At 54.0% G+C, this 19,272-nt stretch overlaps 7 protein-coding genes across 7 annotated transcripts; 5 read left to right on the forward strand and 2 right to left on the reverse strand.

Annotated features, from left to right (window-relative positions):
* Nucleotides 1–535: 535 nt before the first annotated feature.
* Nucleotides 536–2,405, reverse strand: CCM_05294 (GPI anchored protein, putative; the record flags this gene model as incomplete). The annotated part of the gene is made up of 7 exons (XM_006670438.1): nt 536–649; nt 704–876; nt 925–1,196; nt 1,245–1,314; nt 1,362–1,753; nt 1,808–2,058; nt 2,118–2,405. The coding sequence occupies 7 exons, from the start codon at nt 2,403–2,405 to the stop codon at nt 536–538; spliced, it is 1,560 nt and encodes a 519-aa protein (XP_006670501.1).
* A 505-nt stretch (nt 2,406–2,910) lies between these two features.
* CCM_05295 (C6 transcription factor, putative) lies at nt 2,911–4,621 on the forward strand (the record flags this gene model as incomplete). Its single annotated transcript, XM_006670439.1, has 4 exons — nt 2,911–3,009; nt 3,068–3,092; nt 3,144–4,546; nt 4,607–4,621. 4 exons carry the CDS (start codon nt 2,911–2,913, stop codon nt 4,619–4,621), a joined length of 1,542 nt encoding a protein of 513 aa, XP_006670502.1.
* A 208-nt stretch (nt 4,622–4,829) lies between these two features.
* CCM_05296 (beta-glucosidase, putative) lies at nt 4,830–6,954 on the reverse strand (the record flags this gene model as incomplete). Its single annotated transcript, XM_006670440.1, has 6 exons — nt 4,830–4,966; nt 5,030–5,523; nt 5,580–5,929; nt 5,997–6,485; nt 6,525–6,584; nt 6,682–6,954. 6 exons carry the CDS (start codon nt 6,952–6,954, stop codon nt 4,830–4,832), a joined length of 1,803 nt encoding a protein of 600 aa, XP_006670503.1.
* A 140-nt stretch (nt 6,955–7,094) lies between these two features.
* On the forward strand, nt 7,095–8,699 carry CCM_05297 (MFS hexose transporter, putative; the record flags this gene model as incomplete). Its single annotated transcript, XM_006670441.1, has 2 exons — nt 7,095–7,247; nt 7,314–8,699. The coding sequence occupies 2 exons, from the start codon at nt 7,095–7,097 to the stop codon at nt 8,697–8,699; spliced, it is 1,539 nt and encodes a 512-aa protein (XP_006670504.1).
* Nucleotides 8,700–9,700: 1,001 nt separating this feature from the next.
* Nucleotides 9,701–11,640, forward strand: CCM_05298 (plastidic glucose transporter 4; the record flags this gene model as incomplete). Its single annotated transcript, XM_006670442.1, has 4 exons — nt 9,701–10,184; nt 10,235–10,481; nt 10,559–11,184; nt 11,258–11,640. The coding sequence occupies 4 exons, from the start codon at nt 9,701–9,703 to the stop codon at nt 11,638–11,640; spliced, it is 1,740 nt and encodes a 579-aa protein (XP_006670505.1).
* A 4,028-nt stretch (nt 11,641–15,668) lies between these two features.
* Nucleotides 15,669–16,472, forward strand: CCM_05299 (uncharacterized protein; the record flags this gene model as incomplete). Its single annotated transcript, XM_006670443.1, has 1 exon — nt 15,669–16,472. One exon carries the CDS (start codon nt 15,669–15,671, stop codon nt 16,470–16,472), a length of 804 nt encoding a protein of 267 aa, XP_006670506.1.
* Nucleotides 16,473–17,725: 1,253 nt separating this feature from the next.
* Nucleotides 17,726–18,323, forward strand: CCM_05300 (dolichyl-phosphate mannosyltransferase polypeptide 3; the record flags this gene model as incomplete). Its single annotated transcript, XM_006670444.1, has 3 exons — nt 17,726–17,926; nt 18,016–18,084; nt 18,162–18,323. 3 exons carry the CDS (start codon nt 17,726–17,728, stop codon nt 18,321–18,323), a joined length of 432 nt encoding a protein of 143 aa, XP_006670507.1.
* Between the last annotated feature and the right edge of the window lie 949 nt (nt 18,324–19,272).

Below are 19,272 nucleotides of genomic sequence, written 5' to 3' on the forward strand. Positions count from 1 at the left end.
CATATTTATTACCCCAGCTTCCGACCAGTCTGGGGTAATGACGCTGGCCAAATACCCGGCCGGTTTCTTGGCAGCGCTAGTCGCAGAGAAGCCGAAGCAAAGGCTCACTGGTCACAGTTACAGAAGTAAACACAATATTTTGTACACCAGCACAACAGCTCAACACTCACTACAATACATCAACATTTTCTATCGTTTTAAGTCATAAACTTTAACATATATATCTAATTATATTTATCTTTCTAGTCGTATTTATCTTTCTTATCATATTTATCTTTCTAGTCGTATTTATCTTTCTTATAGGTGAATAGAATCTAGGCTATAATAAACTTACGTCCCGAGACGGTTCTGGCTCTCTTTCTTTTTATAAAGCTAAAATAGTATCGAATTTCTAAGCATTGGTGTTGATATAATAGAGCGAGAAAAGAAAAAAAAAGCGGCCTTGCGCTATTCATTGGTGGAATCGGAAGCAGCAGCATCGTATCGCTCTCGAGCGTGGCATCATAGAAAGGCAACGCGGTTCGATTTTATATACTCAGTTTGTACACAGAGAAAAATCCTCCAACCCAGCAGTCGGAACACTCTGTTTCGGTAAACACAACGGAATGTTCTCGCCCTTCAAGTCGTGGAATACCCGGGAATACTCGCGCTGAATGCCACATTAGTGTTTTTTGCCTCGCGCAAGACTTTTGTGTAAACGTACAGTGGCAATGGAGATGAAATCGTCGTAAATTCCATCCATCTTCATCTTTCTGCGGACCAGGTCCCCTACTCCGCCTAGCAGACTCACAACCGTGGTGATTTTGCTGTCCCAGGTAACTAGCGCCGACACAAGCTTGCCATCCACTCTGGTTGACTCTGTGCTGCCATAGGGGTCTAAGAAATTAGCAACATTTCCTGTTTAAAGTGACAGTATGGACATACTTTGCATCTTTTTCCCCTGGAGCATGTTCCACCACCAAGCAAGACCGACCGCCTTGTCAAGCATAATGGTGGGCCACGCACCGTAGGGTGTAATCACGTCGTGCTCTTGCGCTTTCTGGCTGGCAACGGAAACAATTCCAGCAGGCGAAATATATCCAGTGATTTCGTCGGTGCTTGGATCGGTCGAATTGTTGACCGAGGCGAAGAGACCTGGGACTTTGGTGACTACGGAATTACAAGTTCGGACTCGCTCGGCGTTATGGTGTAAGCGCCTCGAACAACGTCAGCCAAGGGTATCAATATTTCGCTGCGCAACGTACCGGATAATGTCCACGTCGTAGTACGGAAGCTCCAAAACTTTCCATGGCTCGTGAGCCGAGAACCAATACCCTACTCGTGTCAGCTCCTGCAATGTTCCTCCGCACCGTGAAACGTACCCTGCTCAACAGTGATTGGCCCTACACCACCCATAGAATACTCAACGCTGACCAATTTCGCACGCTTGGCTACCCAAAGCTTCTCCTTTTCTGCTTTGGACAATGCGCTGAAGAATTCGACAAAGTACGTCAAGAGCTCCCCTTCGTATGGGTCGTCCAAGTACGCAGGGCTCTCACACGTGTACGACTGTTGAGCGTCGTCGACGGGCAGCGTCTGGTTACCGATCTTGGTCACGGCGCAGACATGGCCGTCGCCCTGGTAAAAGACCTTGTTGACTGTGGTTTTGGCGTAGTCGAACCACGTTTGCCATGCAGCAGCCAGCTGACGATCGGAAGCCCTGCAGCTTTTTTCGAGAGCGCTGATGCAGCCATACACGGCCCAGAGTAATTCACTGTTGTGTGAGGTTAGTTATTCGAATTTTTGTCGTTCGCACAGAATGCTTTACCCATTGTCTAGACCAGGCACTCGATTGACCCAGTCCCACGTTGGTTCAATCTCCTGGGAGCTCGTCGTCATCCACGGAAGAAAGCCTCCAAATCCGGGGTATGTGGCGTTGAATTGCAGGTACGTCTTTAGCTTCGTCTCCATAATGGAGGCGGCCATCTTGGGGGCTTTTTTCGGGTCGGCGGGGGAGAGGAACCGAGATGCTTTCGAGGACCCGGCAATGGCGTGGGCATACACCATGATCTGGAGCGCCTGTTTTCAATCATCAGCATTGTCGGTAACTTGCGACGGCTCTCTCATTGCATCTTGACCTCCTTGCTCGCAGCGCTAAATGGGTGTTTCTTGGTGCCTTGTCCGGTGACCCAGTCCAGCTGCGTCCCGTCGTACGTCATGCCATTGTCGGCATTGTAGGAGACATTGTTTTGGTGGAATTGCCCCTCCCAGTACAAGAGATGCCATTCGAACTGATCCGGACGCTGGACAACGTCGTCTTGGGTCCAGTCTAGTGCAAACCGACACGATGGTGGGGATGGCGACGGCGCAGCCAGCGTGGACACGACGAGCCCCGACCACAGCAGACATAATGAGGCAGTCTGCATATTCAGCTACAATGCGCAGTGGTCCGTGATGCTGGGATTGATTCCTGTCTAGGAGACTCGTGTGCAGAGCTCGCTTACTGCCGTCCGCAGACCGCGGGCCTGGGGTCCTTTTTATGTCATTGCGGTTGCTGGAGGCGGCTTCATTCCGCAGGGCCAATATTGCAAGTGAAAATACCGAAAATACCACCCATCACGCATCCAACTAGGCTGTTTCCATCCAGCTGATGAGGTGACTGTGGAGCAGAGGGGGCGGAGAAACAAAATGTGCGCCCTTTTATCCTGTTGTCAGCCCCAGAGAGAGAGAGAGCTTTTTCCTTGGACGACGCCCTGCTTACCTGCTCACACGCGGTTAGACGTTAGCCAGCTACTCCGAAGCGGAAGTCGAGCCCGCTTCCCGAAAAACGCCAGAGTATATCTTGGACACGGCACCCCCCGATTCCTTCGTCTTTGGTGCCTTGTTTTTTTTTCGCGTCGCAAAGAGCAATTTCGCCGTCATGTCTGGAAAATGGCTGAATCTGTGGCTTCCGCCTCGGACGTAGTGGTCAAGGAGCGAAGGCAGCTCGGCGCTAGAGCCTGTGACCGATGCCGTCGGAGAAAATGCAAGGTACAAACAAAAACGCCCGCTGTAATTCTCCGAAAGCCCTCTGACCAAAAATCTCCAGTGCCATCTTCTGCTGTCCGGTAACTGTGCGCAATGTCTCGCAGCGAGGGCAGCCTGTACCTTTGATCTTCCAACAGCTCGGAGGGGTCCCAAGACCAAGAAGAAAGCCACCGCCGACGGTAATACGCCGAGCTTTTCGGACATTCCGCCTCTGCGATTCGATCAGCATTCGCCGACTGGCCGCCTCAGTTTCGGCACGTCAACGACACAGCAGCCATGGAGTGCCTCGAGCGCCACGGCCCTTGATGCCAACCTGCTGCCTCGCAGCATCACAAGTCCCCCAGACAGCGCAGAGGTGCCCGTCCTCGCGCGATGGACACGTCTGGTCGACCAAGTCACGGCCCGCGGCCTGCACTTTGAAGCCGTCGTGAACCAGTGCATAGACCTCTTCTTCGAGTATCTGTATCCTCTGACGCCTCTTGTCCACGAACCCAGCCTCCGGGACAACCTGGCCTACTTTGTCCCCTCGGACCGCGCGCCACACCTGGAAACGTGCGCCGAGGCCGCCTTTACCCTCATCACCGCCGTCTGCGCCGAGGCCGCCTTCCTGCTGCCCGCCGATATTTTCCCGAGCGGCGACGCCGTGGCCTCGGTCTTCCTGCACGCCTCGCGGGGCTGCCTGGCCGACTACATGGAGGCGGACCTCGAGAGCCCCAGCGCGAGCTCCATCACCATTCGCTACTTCCACTCCAACTGCGTCCATGCCGCGGGCAAGCCCAAGTTTTCGTGGCACATTTTCGGCGAGGCTACGCGTCTGGCGCAGGTCATGCGCCTGCACGACGAGACGAGCTACGAGGGCCTGTATCCGGTCGAGGCCGAGATGCGCCGCCGCGTGTTCTGGATCGTCTACATGGGCGACAAGTCGGCCGCCATTCTCAACAACAGGCCAATCACCATGCACAAGTACTCGTTTGAGTGCGGCGTCACGGCCACGTACCCGACCGGCATCGAGGAGGAGTCGCAAACGCCCGTGTCTCCCAACAGCGTGCACTCAAGTGAGCCCGCCTCGACTAAGCGGCAGAAGCTCATACTCGGCTTCAACGCCAATATCCGGCTGTGGAGTGCGGCATCGGACCTGCTGCTCGCCCTTCGCGTCATTCAAGATCAGGCAAAGACGTCACAGGACGGCGGCCTCGCAAACACCCTGAGCCCACCGCAACGCGAAATCATTGACCCCCTGTACATTGCCTTCATCACAAGCCTGGATGATCTGCCATCCTTCTTAAAATCGCACTCTTTTGCACCCCCCACTTCAAAGTCTGAGACGTCGCAGTCGAATCAGTTCACGATACAGTGTGCGAATCTTCAAGTGTCCATGCACTGCTTGCGCATGGTCGTTGTGCAAAAGTTTGAGCACCTGTCCTATCTGACTGCCGGCATGGAGCAGACTGATCTGCAAAAGACGGACATTGTCCGAGATGCGCTGCGGGTCATACATGAAGTTCCATTCTGGGCTCTGCAGCTAAACGGAGAACCCTATGTACGTCTTGTCCAGTTGTTTTCTTCGCCGTCGTTACCTTCTAATCGATTCCACAGGTAGAAAAGCTTCGCTTAATTGGCGCTAGTTTGATGGCCATCATTCACCGAAATCCAAATTCCCCCATTGCGGCACGTGCGCGCGGAGACTTTGATGTATTGCTGGATATCTTGACACGGCTAGATTCAAAGGCATCTGACGCGCTGCGCAACCATTCTTCGTGGATATTATAATGGCTATCTTTTGTCTTGTATATACCATGTGTTCAATCTATACCAAGTATCTGTCATTTGCCAGGCGGCGACTGCTGTCGTTCCGCAATAAGTTCCTGGAGAAGAAGCGCTGATTTCTTGGGCGTCCGCTCCAACGTCTCATAGTCTGTGTATGTCACGCCAAATCGAGGGCCAAAGCCGTCTGACCATTCTATTTCAAGTCAGCCATCTGAAGAAAAAATACAAAGAAAATCAGTACCACGGAATTTCTTACCCAAGTTGTCCATTAGGGACCAAGCGAAATAACCACTGATGACGGCGCCATCCTGTCTCGACTTGCCAATCGCATCGAGGTGGTCCTTGAAATACTGCAGTCGAAACGGGTCGTTGACCGACTCTTCCTTGGTCATTTGATCCTCGCCCGGGCAAGGGCATCCGTTCTCCGTAATGTAGATGGGCTTCTTATACAGTCGGTAAACTCTGGTGAGATGCTTGCGAAACAGGTCCGGGCATGAGCGAAGCCAGTGCACGCCGCTCTCTGCACCGACAGACTCGCCTTGCTTGTTGCTCTGGAGCTCTTGCACGTTCCCCAAAACATCCGTTTCAGGCGCCTCTTGGGCTCTGTGCCGCGCGAACTGGGACGTGTAGTAGTTCATTCCGTAAAAGTCGGTTTCAGCAGCCGCCAGCGTCGCAAAGTCCTCCTCGGAAAAGGCAGGCAAGCGGTTTCCCAGCTGCTTGCGCATTGAATCGGGGTAGTCTTTTGCCAAGCTAGCCAGAACCATTAGTTGCCGACTTGAGCTTGAAACTTTTCCTCGTCCACTTACAAGATGGGATTCGCAAACCACCCAATGTGGAATTCCATGCGACGCTCGGCTGCTTCGGTATCCTGGCTGCTTGCTGCATCCCACGGCTCGTAGTAGTCACCGTTTAGTGAGATACCAATCGTCCCTCGCTGACGTTGGCGGAAGTCTTGGTTGTAGGCAACGACAGCACGCGCATGGCTCATGATCAGCGCCTTTCCCACGATCCATGGCTCTCTTGCAGTGTCGCCTTCGGTACATTGAGGATTTGTGCTGCTTCTGCCCGGCGCATTGCCTCCGGTAGCATAGCCCTGTCTCACCATCAGCTTTTCTTTCTTGCCCCGTGTTCCAGATATGATGACTGACATATACAGCTTGAATCCAGGGCTCATTTATTGTGATCCAATTCTTGACTCGATCGCCAAATCTCTCATAGCAAACCCGCGAGTACCTCTCAAAGTCTTTTTGGACTTCCTCCACATTTAACCACCCACCATAGCGGTCGTGCAGCGCCTGTGGCAGGTCCCAATGGTAGAGCGTGACCCACGGTTTGATACCCCGGCGTAGCAGTGAGTCAATCAAGCGGTTGTAAAAGTCGATTCCCTGTTCATTAACTGCATCGTTTCTTCCCCCGAGCGGTATTATCCTGGACCACGCGATGGAGAACCGATACGCGCCGGCGCCATACTTGCTCAGCAGATCAAAGTCGTCCTCGAACCGGTGATAGTGATCACACGCAACGTCGCCATGGGCATTCTTGGTGCGCGAGGGTTCAAGATGGCAAAATGTGTCCCAGATACACTTTCCGCGGCCACCCTCGTTTACTGCGCCCTCGATCTGGTAGGCGGCCGTGGCAAAGCCCCATTCAAAGTCGGACGGGAGAGCAGAGGCGGTCATGGCAGCTGTCTGTGTTGCGACTTGTCGTTGTAACTAGGAAACCGTGAAGTCCTTTCAGTAACTTGCACGTACAATTGTCAAGATGATGGATGAATATATAGCGCAGACATATGGACCAAGGTTCCGAGAAGCCTAGTGTCAAGTCGGAGCGGGTCAGACTCGCGGCTCACGCGAAGGCGAAGGCATCCAGAGCTTGATTCATTTCTCCGGAATTTCGGCGTAATATAACGAGGCTTGGTTGATCATCTCGAATTTCGGACAAGATGCGCCATGGCGTTCTGCGCTCCCCAGTTCGCCGCTTCTCTAATTCTCCGATTCTCCGATCTGCCGTGCCTGGCGAACCCCGTGGGGAAGGAGAGGCGCCCGCAAAACGTGGAAAGCGCATCATCTGGGGTAAAAAAAGATCGAGACGCGAATGGCTTCCTTCCGAGTATATAGGTAGTCGCAGTGCTGCTGTCATGAAGCATGCACCACCACCCCTGCTCACAAAGTCGAGCCTCATTGTTGGGACTTGCCAGTAAGCTTCCACGTGTTCCACCTCTATTGATCCTTGGGGGATCTTTTCTCGGCAAAGCAAGGATATATAACAACGAGACCCGCACAACGTGCCCATAATCGCTGCAGGATCACGCACAGTGCATGATGGCTCCTTCAGCCGCTCGTGCCGTGGACAGCATTATACCGGTCCTCGACCTGACATCGGTGCCACCGTTTTGGCGCCGCAAGAACGGCATTCTCCTGTACTTTCTGCTCACGTCGTCGCTCCTGGCGAGTGCAGCGCTGGGTATCGATGGGGTGAGTCAACTCGTGGTTTTCTAGCTGCCAGCTGCCTGAATGACTGACTTGAGGGGTGTTTTTCAGTCCATGACGAACGGCATGCAGGTTCTGCCTACCTGGCAGGATCAATTCGGACACCCGACTGGCTCGAAGCTGGGCTTCTTCGGCGCAGCCAATGCCATCGGTGGCGTCATTCCCTTCATCTTCCTCAACTGGATCGGAGATAAAATGGGCCGTCGATTGCCTACAGCACTGGGGTCCGTCGTCATCATCACCGGCGTCTTGGTGGAGTTTTTCGCAACGTCGCTGAACATGTACATTGGCGGCAAGATTGTGCTCGGCATCGGATCATCCTTGATCCAAATGGGTGCGCCGGTTTTGGTGACCGAGTTGAGCCACCCAAAAGAACGAGTGCAAGTCACAACGTTTTACAACACATCCATTGTATTGGGCTACGTCATTGGCGCCTGGGCTACGTATGGCTGCTTTCGCATTCCTGGTTCCTGGTCGTGGCGGCTCCCGACTTTGATACAAGTCGTCCCCTCTGCCTATCAACTCTGCCTCATCTACTTTTGCCCCGAGTCGCCGCGCTGGCTCGTCGCCAAAGGACGCCCCGACGAGGCGCGCGCGATCCTCGTCAAGTACCACGGCGAATGCGATGCCAACTCCCCGCTGGTCGACTCTGAGTTCCGCGAGATACAGCAAGCGCTGGCCAGCGAACGCGAGCAAAACATGACCTGGAAGGCCTTTTTCTCGTCGACGGCCAATCAGAAGCGCATCGCACTCTGCTTCGCCACGGCCATCTTCAGTCAGAGCTCCGGCAACCTGCTCGTGTCCAACTACCTCGCGCAGATCCTCAAAGAGACGGGGCTCAAGTCGGACAAGGACATAACCCTGGTCAACGGCATGGTGACGCTGTGGCAGTACATTGTCTCCCTCGGCGTGACGGTCATGATTGACAAGTTCAAGCGGCGCACCTTTTTCGTCGTCGGCTCCGGCGGCGTCGTCGTGACCTTTGTCGTCTGGACCGTGGCCGCGCAGCAGTACCTGGCGCACAACTCGCTCGCGGCCGGCCGTCTTGTGCTGGCCTGCATCTTTGTCTTCCAAGCATTCTACACCTTTGCGTGGACGAACCTGGTGGTGACGTATCCGCTAGAGATTGTAACGTATCAGATGCGCGCCAAGACATGGGCGTTTGTGCTGCTGACGATCCAGGTCGCCTCCATCTTTGGTGGCTACGTGAACCCGATTGCGCTGCAGAACATTGGGTGGAAGTTTTATATTTACTACTGTGTCTGGGTCACCATCATCTTCCTGGTGGTGTACTTCTTCTTCGTCGAGACGGCGGGCCCGACGCTGGAGGAGCTGGCCAACCTGTTCGAGGGCGACGGCGCCAGGAGGGAATTCGCCGAGAAGGCTGCCAAGGTGGATAGGGAGGACGCCATGGCGGAGGAAAAGGTGGCGGTTTAGCGAGCTATAAGTATAAAGGTGGAATCCTCGTGGCGCGTTGCTTTGACAAACGAGGCATTATTCCCGCGTTATTGTGCCATTCTTGTCTTGGAATCTTGACTTGGTTGGCATCGTCTTGGCCAAGGCGGCAGCAGCCGGACCATTAGTGTACGACTCATCCAAACGTTATCCCCGAACCAAGAAGACTTATGGCGCTCAAGTCGATTACCATGGCAAATCTGCGTCGACAATCGCCTGTTCAACTCAACCTACCTGAGCAACCCCCACCCAGTACAAAGTTCAAGTGTTGCAGAACGAAATAGTATGACACTAGCGACACGGCAATTGACTCAAAGGCGGCCCTTTTCATTTACTCACTTGATCGGCTACTGAAGCCTCCACCTGTCATGGGGCATGGGCATCCCAATCGTCCGTGTCGCCCACTCGCCAGGACGGAACCATTCGTAGCAAGTTAAAGCTGCTGCCTAGTTAGTGGAAACATGTGTTCTAGCGTGTGCATTGCCCTCGACGATTGTGGAGGCGCTTGGCCAAGAACTTCATCGAATTTCAGCCACCCGGGCCGACAAGTGGATGGCCACTGATCGCCCGCCGAATGAAAGCCCCGGCTCGGCCGATGTGGCGCTGGCCAACCGCCACTACTGCAAGCCCCAGCCGGAGACACCAGCGAGGATAGTATTTGCCTTTTCAAATGCCGCGAGACTACCGGACCCAGAATGCAGTCCGCATTCTCCCCGGGTTATTGAATGGATGAAATAATCACTCCCCGCAGATGGTGATGGCCCCAGACATGCACCGTGTGGCTCCCCAGGATGCGGCATGTTGTCGAGGCCATTCTGAGCAAAGCGCCGGTCCGCTCATGCTACCTGTATAAATGCAACCCTACCACCCCCCCATCTAGTACAAAAGTCGTTGTCTGACCGCAATCCCCTCCCCCCTTCCTCGCCAAAATCTTGTTTCCTTTGCATTGCACTGGCGTGCCTGCATTTCTCGCCCTGCCCATCATGGCTACAGACAGAAAGTCGTCCTCCATCGACGGCACCGACATGGAGAAGCCACACGTGGACGCGCTCGAAAAGGTCCGCCGCGACGGCGGTGGTGCCAGCACCGCCGAGGTAGACGACTTCATCGCGGACATGGAGCACGAGCTGGAAGCCGCCGGCGGCCTGAAGACGGGCTTCTTCCAGGTGCAGTTTGCCAACCCCAAGCACTTCACCTGGCTCTTGGTGGCCTTTGCCAGCATGGGCGGTCTCCTCTCCGGGCTGGACCAGAGCCTCATCTCCGGCGCCAACCTGTACCTGCCGCGGGACTTGGGCCTCTCGGAGCGCCAGAACAGCCTGGTCAACGCGGGGATGCCTCTCGGCGCCGTTGGTGGCGCGCTCATCCTGTCGCCCACCAACGAGTACTTTGGCCGCAAATGGGCCATTCTCATCTCCATCATGCTCTATACCGTCGGTGCCGCGCTCGAGGCTGGTTCGATCAACTTTGGTATGTATCAATGTACCGCTGATACATCATTTTTCTAACCATCCATCCAGGCATGATGGTTGCCGGTCGAGTTGTTCTCGGCATGGGTGTCGGTCTCGAGGGTGGTACCGTGCCCGTCTATGTCGCCGAAACAGTCGAGCGCCGAATTCGCGGCAACCTGGTCTCCTTGTACCAATTCAACATTGCGCTCGGCGAGGTTTTGGGCTATGCAGTGGCTGCCATGTTCCTCAAGGTCCCCGGCAATTGGCGATATATCCTCGGCTCGTCCCTGGTGTTCTCGACCATCATGTTCTTTGGGTGAGATTTCGACTCGTTGGACTGATTCAGTGACACTTTGTACTGACCATGTGAAGCATGCTATTTCTCCCTGAAAGCCCCCGATACCTCATGCATAAAGGCAAGAAGCTGGAGGCGTTCAAGGTCTGGAAGCGGATCCGCGGTGTCGCCGGGGCAGAGTCCAAGGAAGAGTTTTACATCATGGCAAGCTCTGTGCAGGAAGAGGAGACTGTCGTTCAAGAGGGCGCCAAGAACAAGAATTATCCCTGGATGGACTTTCTCACGTACGTGTTTTTCCTTGCTGCTGGTGGCGTGGAAGTGTCTAACAAACCCTGGCACAGTGTCCCTCGTGCGCGACGTGCGCTCGTGTACGCCAACATCATGATCGTGCTCGGACAGGCGACGGGCGTCAACGCAATCATGTATTACATGTCTGTTTTGATGAACACGATCGGCTTCAACGCCGACGATGCAAACTACATGTCTCTAGTCGGTGGCGGGTCGCTGCTGCTGGGCACCATTCCCGCCATTTTCCTGATGGAGACTTGCGGACGCCGTTTCTGGGCCATCATGATGCTTCCGGGCTTCTTCATCGGTCTCGTCCTCATTGGTGTTGCCAACCTTTTCGACCCGCACACGAATCTGAAAGCGGCCGAAGGCATCTACCTCACCGGTCTCATCATCTACATGGGCTTTTTCGGCTCGTATGCCTGTTTGACATGGGGTATGTTGTCAGCAAACCATCTGCACGAGGCGTTGGGCCTGGGGGGGCAAGACATGCTAACAGTTTCCAATAGTCATCCCGTCCGAGGTCTATCCCACCTACCTGCGAAGTTACGGCATGACGACATCCAGCGCTCTCCTTTTCCTGGTTTCCTTCATCGTCACCTACAACTTTAGCGCGATGAGGGACGCCATGACCCCCACGGGTCTCATGCTCGGTTTCTATGGTGGCATCGCCGTCATCGGTGAGGTCTATCAGATTCTCTTCATGCCCGAGACCAAGAACAAGACATTGGAGGAAATCGATCTCGTCTTTTCTCGACCGACAATGGATATTGTGCGCGAGAACTGGCAGGGTGTCAAGGAGACGATGGGTGACGCGTGTAGGGGCAGATTCCGCAAGATTCTCGCGGAGCAAACAAAGAAGCCCAAATCAGAGGATGGCCCGATCGCGTAGAGGGGTGTTTTTTTGGCGGAGATGACGAAGGCTGCTATTTTGACAACAAGAATTGATCAAATGACAATAAGCTAAACCTAATTGGTATAGACCCACGTAGCCACTCCACCAAAGTTTTGTAGGGGATAGTACCAGCGTTAATTCTTAACGAGTATTGATTGCATCTCTTAAGGCTGCCACAATGGCTGGAATTGATAAATTCGCTATGATGAAGCTGGCGGCTAGAAATGATAGTTGATAATTAACGCTGCCGGCGGCGGCGTTGATTGTTGACTCGTTAAGGCGTCGTTCTAGCCCCTGAATTTGCGATAATAGTATCGCCCGTATCGCCCGTATCGCCCGTATCGCCCGTATCGCCTGTATCGCCTGTATCGTTTGTATCGTCTAAATCGCTGATCTCTGCATCGCTGGCTAAGAGGCTGCCTGGTGCCTACCTTGCGGCGCTCTTAAGGCTGTTGAGGGAGGTGTTGAGGGTATTGATGGCAGGAAAACAGGAAGAGGCCATCACGAGAGTTAATAGTGGTTGTTGGCAGTCCTGCTCTCTGATTGGTGACTAGTGTCGCGCTAGTTAGCGTTGGTATCCACTACGACCTATAAATACCTAATTGGGTTTAGCCTGTTGTCATTTGATCAATTCTTATTGTTAAAATAGCAGCCTTCGGAGATGACTCTATGAAGTGTTTGTGCCGTAGTAGTCATTTGAATGGAATACCCTCCGATATACCATTTCACAAGTGATGTGTGACTTGTTGGGCGGTTTTCACATGCAGGCAGGCTCGTCGCGTTGCCATGCCATCTCGGCAGCCATTGTTACACGTCTACCTACCCATGTGTACAAGGTGACAAGTATCGCAAGCGCTTGGTGAGCGGCTGCAAGAATATGAGCATGGGCATGACAAAGGACGAGGCTTGAGAAGATTCCGCGAGTTTTCTCCGACCGACATTTTACAGTCAAGCTGTGTATTGGTCATGTTTGGAAGGTGGAAGGTGGCCCCTGAACGCTGGATGAAGCTTCGTTTGCAGCAGTGTAGGGTAGGGTATTATTGCAGCAAATTACAGTATTGAGCATGACAAGATCGACAAGAAAAGCTGACGCACGTCGGACATTTGCCCCGCATCGGTAAGAAGGGTTGTACTCGGTACTATGCTTCAGTGTTTGCTCGTGTAGCGCTCACATGCAAATAGTGAGGCTGAAGAGTTGGCTGGGGCCGTCAGTTGTGATGCTGAATCTGTGACACAGCACATGCCAGCAGACAGCACATGTCAGCGGACAGCCCATGCCCCCAAAAGTCGACATGACATGACGAAAAGTGTAGATTATGAATTACAGAGATTATAAAATTATAGAGAGATTGATTTTATACTCTCTATTCTCTACGTGTTTGCTCTAGCCGCTCTATCGTATTTTATCTAGTCACAATTATCCGCGCCTTTCTTGCATCTATTGTAGTAAGCCGCAAAGTGTGGTGGACAAAAAAGTCAAGGCCCACCAGAGGAAAGAGGACATAGAATTGGAAATGTTCTAGATGGCTGTTTCTCTTTGAGCCAATTTTTTGAGCGCCTCTCCCGTTAGTGGAATGGTTGTACCTTAGTACCTCTATTAACACAGGTAGCGATGGGTGCCTGATGATAGCGTGGCAGCGGCCCGGCCTCGTTAGTGGCTCCACAGTCGCGCCGTGGCCAGGGTTCAGTCGGAGGATGGATGATGAGGCCATACCGTAGCGAGGCCATACCGTAGCCTCTGTTGGAGGCGTTTTATTCAGGCTCAGTAACTCCGTATCAATCGGTCGGTAGTATTGCTCGGGTCAGTTTAGAGGAGGGCCAGCAAGTCAGGCGGCGCGGGAGCGGAGCGTAGGTAGCCACAGGGCCACTGGTACAGCGTCCGCTTAGTGGCCTTTTTCAGTGTGTGTGTGGGTGCTGTACGTACAATGCTCCGTACCTTAGTAGTGCTCCGTTTGTTTCAGTGCCTGATGAATGGTTAGCACTCATTGGGCAGCTAACTATTCCTGGTCAGTGTGCCCTGTGAACAAGGCCACCAACCATTAGCTACCGTTAACTATTTAAGACGAGTAAAAAGTAAAAAGCGTAAAAGCACATGCAAAGCGACTGGTCCAAAGTGCGACAGACAGCACAGACCCGGGAGCGGCCGTTATCAGCCGGTGCGTTATAAGCATCACATGATGGACCAGCACCGGCACTAAGGCTTTGCACGTTTCACGCGGGGGACAAGAAATAAATGGCAAATCAGCGGTTCCTCCCGCCACCCAAATGTACATTCCGTCCGTATTGGAGGTGCCTAGTTACGTACGCCACTGGAGGCTAGTCTACGTAACAAAAGTCGCGGGGGGCACTTGTAGTACATGTTCTGGGCAGGTGATGATGCGACCAGCCTCGGTCACTCGTCTTGCAGAGGTTCATAAGAAGAAAGGCTCTTGCAAAAAAGGAGAAGAAAAATACAATGGTCGACTTGCCCCCGTCTTTGTCCATCTCTACACTAATACTCGGTACTTGTTCATAAAGGACGCTTGTTTCTCCTCGACCTGTCGGTACACCTTGACCCCCCATGCCCTATGCCCTATGGTACATAACCAGCGACATCGGCTACAATTCCCTTTGCTGCAAGCCACGCGAGCCCGTCCTTGGCTGTTGCGTCGCTCTACGGAGTAATAATCGTCTGTATTCTGGAGACGAGTTCGCATGCAGCCGAGCAGTCCCCTTTTCGGATGCCCAACGAAGACTCGGATCAGCACATCTGGCCGCGAGCTGGACTGCACGCTACTGCGTCCTTGAATACCTCTAGGTACCTAGGTACCTACCTACTGAGGTAGTTACCGAACCAGAGACCCTTGAAGCCGAAGCCAACGTCAAATCGACAAAGGACACAAAAGGCATTGCGAAAGACAAACGCCCAACCCCACGTCCTCGACGCACAGCCTGCCACACATTGTACAAGACTCCGTATTACGGCATCATCTGACCAAGCATTCTCTTGCTTCCAAAGCCCTCGACTCTGCATGAACCGACACAGAACCTGTCAGCCAACCGAGTCGCAGCACACTTTCCGCTTCCGCTTTACTTATTCGTTCCTTAGTTACCAATTCATCGTTTTCCATTGTCCATACCGCCAGTCTTGGTCTTTGATAGTCGACATACCCCCCGACCCAGGCACCGCCCCCCTCTCCTCTCTTCAAGCCACCACACGACCGGCTAGTTCACTAGGTAGGCAGCTATTCCTTTGCTAGCTGTCGAGTCTCCCCCACGCGCGCGCATCTGCTGCATCGGCTTGCTGCGGCCAGCACATACCTTACCCACTCCAACCACTACCAATAGACAGCGACTGACTACCAACGAAGTTACTAGTTAACTAAATTGTTCCGTCGCTCTGGGTGCCCGCTTGGCGTTTCCCCCCCGTGCCTCGTCTCTCACCGCCGACTTATTGAGGAACAAGGTCCACAGTTGAGCCTGTCCCCGTCCCAACACCACCCTGGCCGAACCTCGTGGGTGAACCCGGCACGGCACAAAAAAATAATAACTACCTGCGGCGTCTTGTTTCAATAATAATACTGCACGCCCACCTGCCACCTGCCTACCTTTGTTGTTGTTGTTGGACCATCTTACCCTTTACCCCCCCCAGCCCTGGATCACTGCACCTTTCCCCGTTGCTGAGGCAGAGAGTGAGTGTCCTTTGATCCTGGAACGTCGGGGGTGTACAGACCGCCAAATCGCTTTGAATGCTCATTCTCCGTCATCTCGCTTCAACAGGCCAGGGTTTCCTGCAGTCATTGGTCATTACGACGACACTTTCCCCTGGATCGGCAGGCATTCGCACCAACTATTATCATCACCTCCTCCTTATATATACTCTTGCCTTCCCCCCCCTCCCACAATCCGCATTTCTTCTTCGCCGTCTTGCCAATTCTCCTTCGCCTCGGACACCCCTCCCCGCTTTATAAAGCTGCGCCTCAAAACCTTGTAACACGCCCGCCGCCCTATCCTCCTCCTCTCCGCACCAACAAGAGGCTCCCAACATGAGCCGGCACCACTGCGCCAGCCCGGCCCTGTCGGACACAACCTACTACAGCTTCAACGACATTGAGCTCGTCGAGCCGCCGGAGCCCGTCGACTGCTACGCCCAGCAGCGACTGCAGCACAAGCGCGACTTTGACCCGTTTGAGGCTTCCAAGATGCAGCGCCAAGACTCCGGGTACGAGTCCTACGAGCCGTCCTCGCCGCGCCGCACGTCCATGTCCAACGCCAGCAGCCGGCCGCCGTCGGGCAGCACCGTCACGCGGCGCAACTCGTCGTCGGCGGCGTCCGCCAACCCCCCGCGCCTGCGCTCGTCGCGGCCGTCCACCCGGCGCTCGTACAATACATATACCGGCGGCAACCACCACCACCACCACCACCACCTCCACCAGCAAGCACCGCCGTACGCGGTCCGGTCGTACTCGCAGTCGCAGCCGCCGGGCTTTGTGCAGTTTCCGACGCTCGACCTCATCGAGCTGGCGGAGCCGCCGGCGGCGGCGGCCGACGACGACGCCGCCCTGATGGCGCCGGAGCTGCCCCAGACGACGCACTACTGGACGAGCGACAGCACGCGCCGTCTCGAGTATGCTGCCATCGACGCCGCCGGCCGCGGCGTCAAGGGCTGGGTCCGCAAGCACCTAGTCCCCGACTGCCTGGTCTCGGACCAGAAGCACCTGGCCTTTGACGACGACACGGGCAGCGTCCGCAGATATCGCCTGCATCTGGAAGAGGACCACGGGGAGAAGCATCGCCAGGACGACCAGGCGGCGCGACGCAGCAGGAGCTGGCGCTTCTGGCGTGAGTAGCCGTCTGCGTTTCTGTTTTGGCGTTTTTTGTTCCTTTCTGCTTTCGGGACGACAGGGTCTAGGTCATCTTCTCTTTCCTCGGGCTTGACGGTACGCATGTTTTAATGAATCCTTTTTTGATTTCCTTTGTTCTTCTTCGACACAACAGCGGTGGGGCATACTCGGCGTTTTATATACCCTTTGGCATGTGCACAGCACTGCCAATATCATCACAGAGAATGAGGGGACTCTTGCATACTGGGCTACATCATAAGAGAAATTGCATACGACTTGAACGGCATTTTGGCAATATCAGCATTTTTAGCATATCGCACGATACAAACTATACGATCAACTTATTTTTATCTAAATACAAAGACGAAATTATAAACCGAAAATATCGAGGCTCTTAAGAGTCATTGTGTTTTTCATATTATTATCGCGCTTTTTCAGTGGTCTGATTAAATGTCTCCCTGCATTCATTGGGCGTGGACACTGTAACAGACAGCGACATGATGCATGTCTCATGTCGACAGGATCGAGGCTGCGTTGGCAGTTTTATTGGCCACAGGGATGGTCATCAGGTCGCGGACCCCCAGAAAAGGACTCTGCAGCCGGAGTCCAGTGCTCAACACTCGGTGGGGGATCCCACAGCGCTGCCTGGATCGGAGGGACTGGTACCCGCGGAAACACGCTTTCGTCCCGATCACCGGAGGTTAGGAAGCCCACCGGAGCCCACCGGCCGAATGGCCCCACTCTTTGGCGGCTCCGGGTAAGGCTTCCTGCTTTCTTCATCAACCAGCTGGAGATTCGTCATCACGCCGGCGCGCATGATCCCTCAGCCATCATCAAGTTTTATGCGTAGCGGGATATTGCTATTCTTATGCGGGCACCCTGCAGAGGTTGGGCAATTGGTGACAAACTTGATGCATCAGTTCCCTACTTGATGGAACCGCTCGGCTTGGCCAATACTGACCGCACTACGTTACCAAAATCGATTGAGACCTAAGTAACTACCTAGCTACATACCTGAGTGTGTTAGTATCGAATACCTGCGCAGTACGTTTAACGCCGCGTGATGGACGGGTCAGTTGAGGAAAGATGATGATCCGCCTGCTCCAGGCCTCAATGTAATGCTTTTCGAAAGGCCCGAAAGAATTGAAACAAATTGAAAAAATATATTCAAGTGAATTCTAAAAAATAACCCTCCGGCTTTCTCTCCAATTATTCATTGTTGTACACTCTGTCCTGCGCCGTCCAAAATTGCTGACATAATGCGCCCCTGGTTCCTGAACAACGCGCTAGAGCCTCCTTACACGTTCTCCCTCACGAGAAGCTTGTCACCAACCTTCAAATCAACCCGCCTCCATTTGTCTGCGTCCTCCCACCAACTACAGTCTTTCCCTTGCACCCAGCATCTGCCAATCATGACGCGCGCACAGCAGACTATTTCCTTTGGCCTCTTGGTCTCTTCCGTACGTCTTTCCCATCCCGCATGCGACCCCCCCTCGCCGGGAGCGCGCCACGTCCGTGGTTAATTGTGACTGAACATGTTGCCAAATAGCTTTACCTCGCCCTCTACCTCGAGCTCGTTCCTCTTCCCGCTCTGGTCCAGGAGCAAATCGTCCCCGTCGTAAGCAAACGCTCCTCCAAAGTCCTCACCGAACCGGGCGGCACCAACTGACGCGCGCAACAAACACGCACACACAGCTTCCCTTTTGGGCTCTCGTCTCCTTTGGCGCGCTGCTCCTCTTCCGTCTCGGCTTCGGCGTCTTCACCTTCAACAATGTCCCCGACGCGCACAAGGAGCTGATGCAGGAGATTGACCTGGCCAAGGTTGACCTCCGCAAGCTCGGCGTCGACGTCGACTAAGATACCACACACTACGACTTTTGTGCAGAAAATAGTGCCCCGCGCACAGGCAGGAAGCGAAGAAAGAAGAACCTGAAGCCGCCCTTTTCGGACAGAGCACATTGTGTCTTTCATTGCTGGGGAACGAGGGTACGAGGGGAAGAGAGAAAACAGAAGGAGGAATACGGACGCATCACAAAAACCAGTCATATTACGGTACTAATGATGGGATTAAGCGAATGGTCGCTGGGATTTGTTGGTTTCTTTGAACAAGACTGGCTGCGATAACCAGACTCGCCCTCGAATGATTAATTTTGGCTTGGCTTTTTACTGAGCCAAGAGAAGAAGCCGACCTAATAAGGTGGTAAACTTGCTACCCAAGTATGAGTTGAACAAAAAAAAAATGTCAAAAAAGCCCAAACAGATGTATATGCGCCCGTCGCTCATGTCATTGTCTCGTGTTGTGCATGCATCCCAGTATCAATATCTCCCTTAAACAGCGGCGTCGACCAACAGGGCAGCGACCTTGCGCGCGGCGACATCAATGTCCTCGCCTCCGTTCACCAAGTCTTGGAACAGGCGGCTTAGCTTGCCCAAGCTGCCGCGACGATCGGCTCTCCTCCCTATCGATATCTCATTAGCGCCACCGTTCGTAGGAAACGACGGGGTTGTACATGGTGTGAGCAAAGACTTACACTTTCCCGGCACGCCGTCCAGCACGGCGAGCTTGCTCTCGGCCTCTCCCGTCCAGTCGAAGCCAATCTTCCATTCCAGCCGCATGTGCGCGTCATCTCTGCGGCTCCCTCCCGACTCAATCGGAATGTCGTAGGCCTGCTTGCCCATCAAGTACCTCAGATCCGCGCTCCTGAGCACGACCCTGTCCCGCGGCGGAGCCGCCGCCGCCGTCTTGTCGCTGCTCTGCTCGGCCTGCCGACGCATCGCGGCGGCGGCCTGCGCCGGCCCGCCCTTG

This window comes from Cordyceps militaris, assembly GCF_000225605.1.
Source record: "Cordyceps militaris CM01 unplaced genomic scaffold CCM_S00004, whole genome shotgun sequence".
Classification (NCBI taxonomy): domain Eukaryota; kingdom Fungi; phylum Ascomycota; class Sordariomycetes; order Hypocreales; family Cordycipitaceae; genus Cordyceps; species Cordyceps militaris.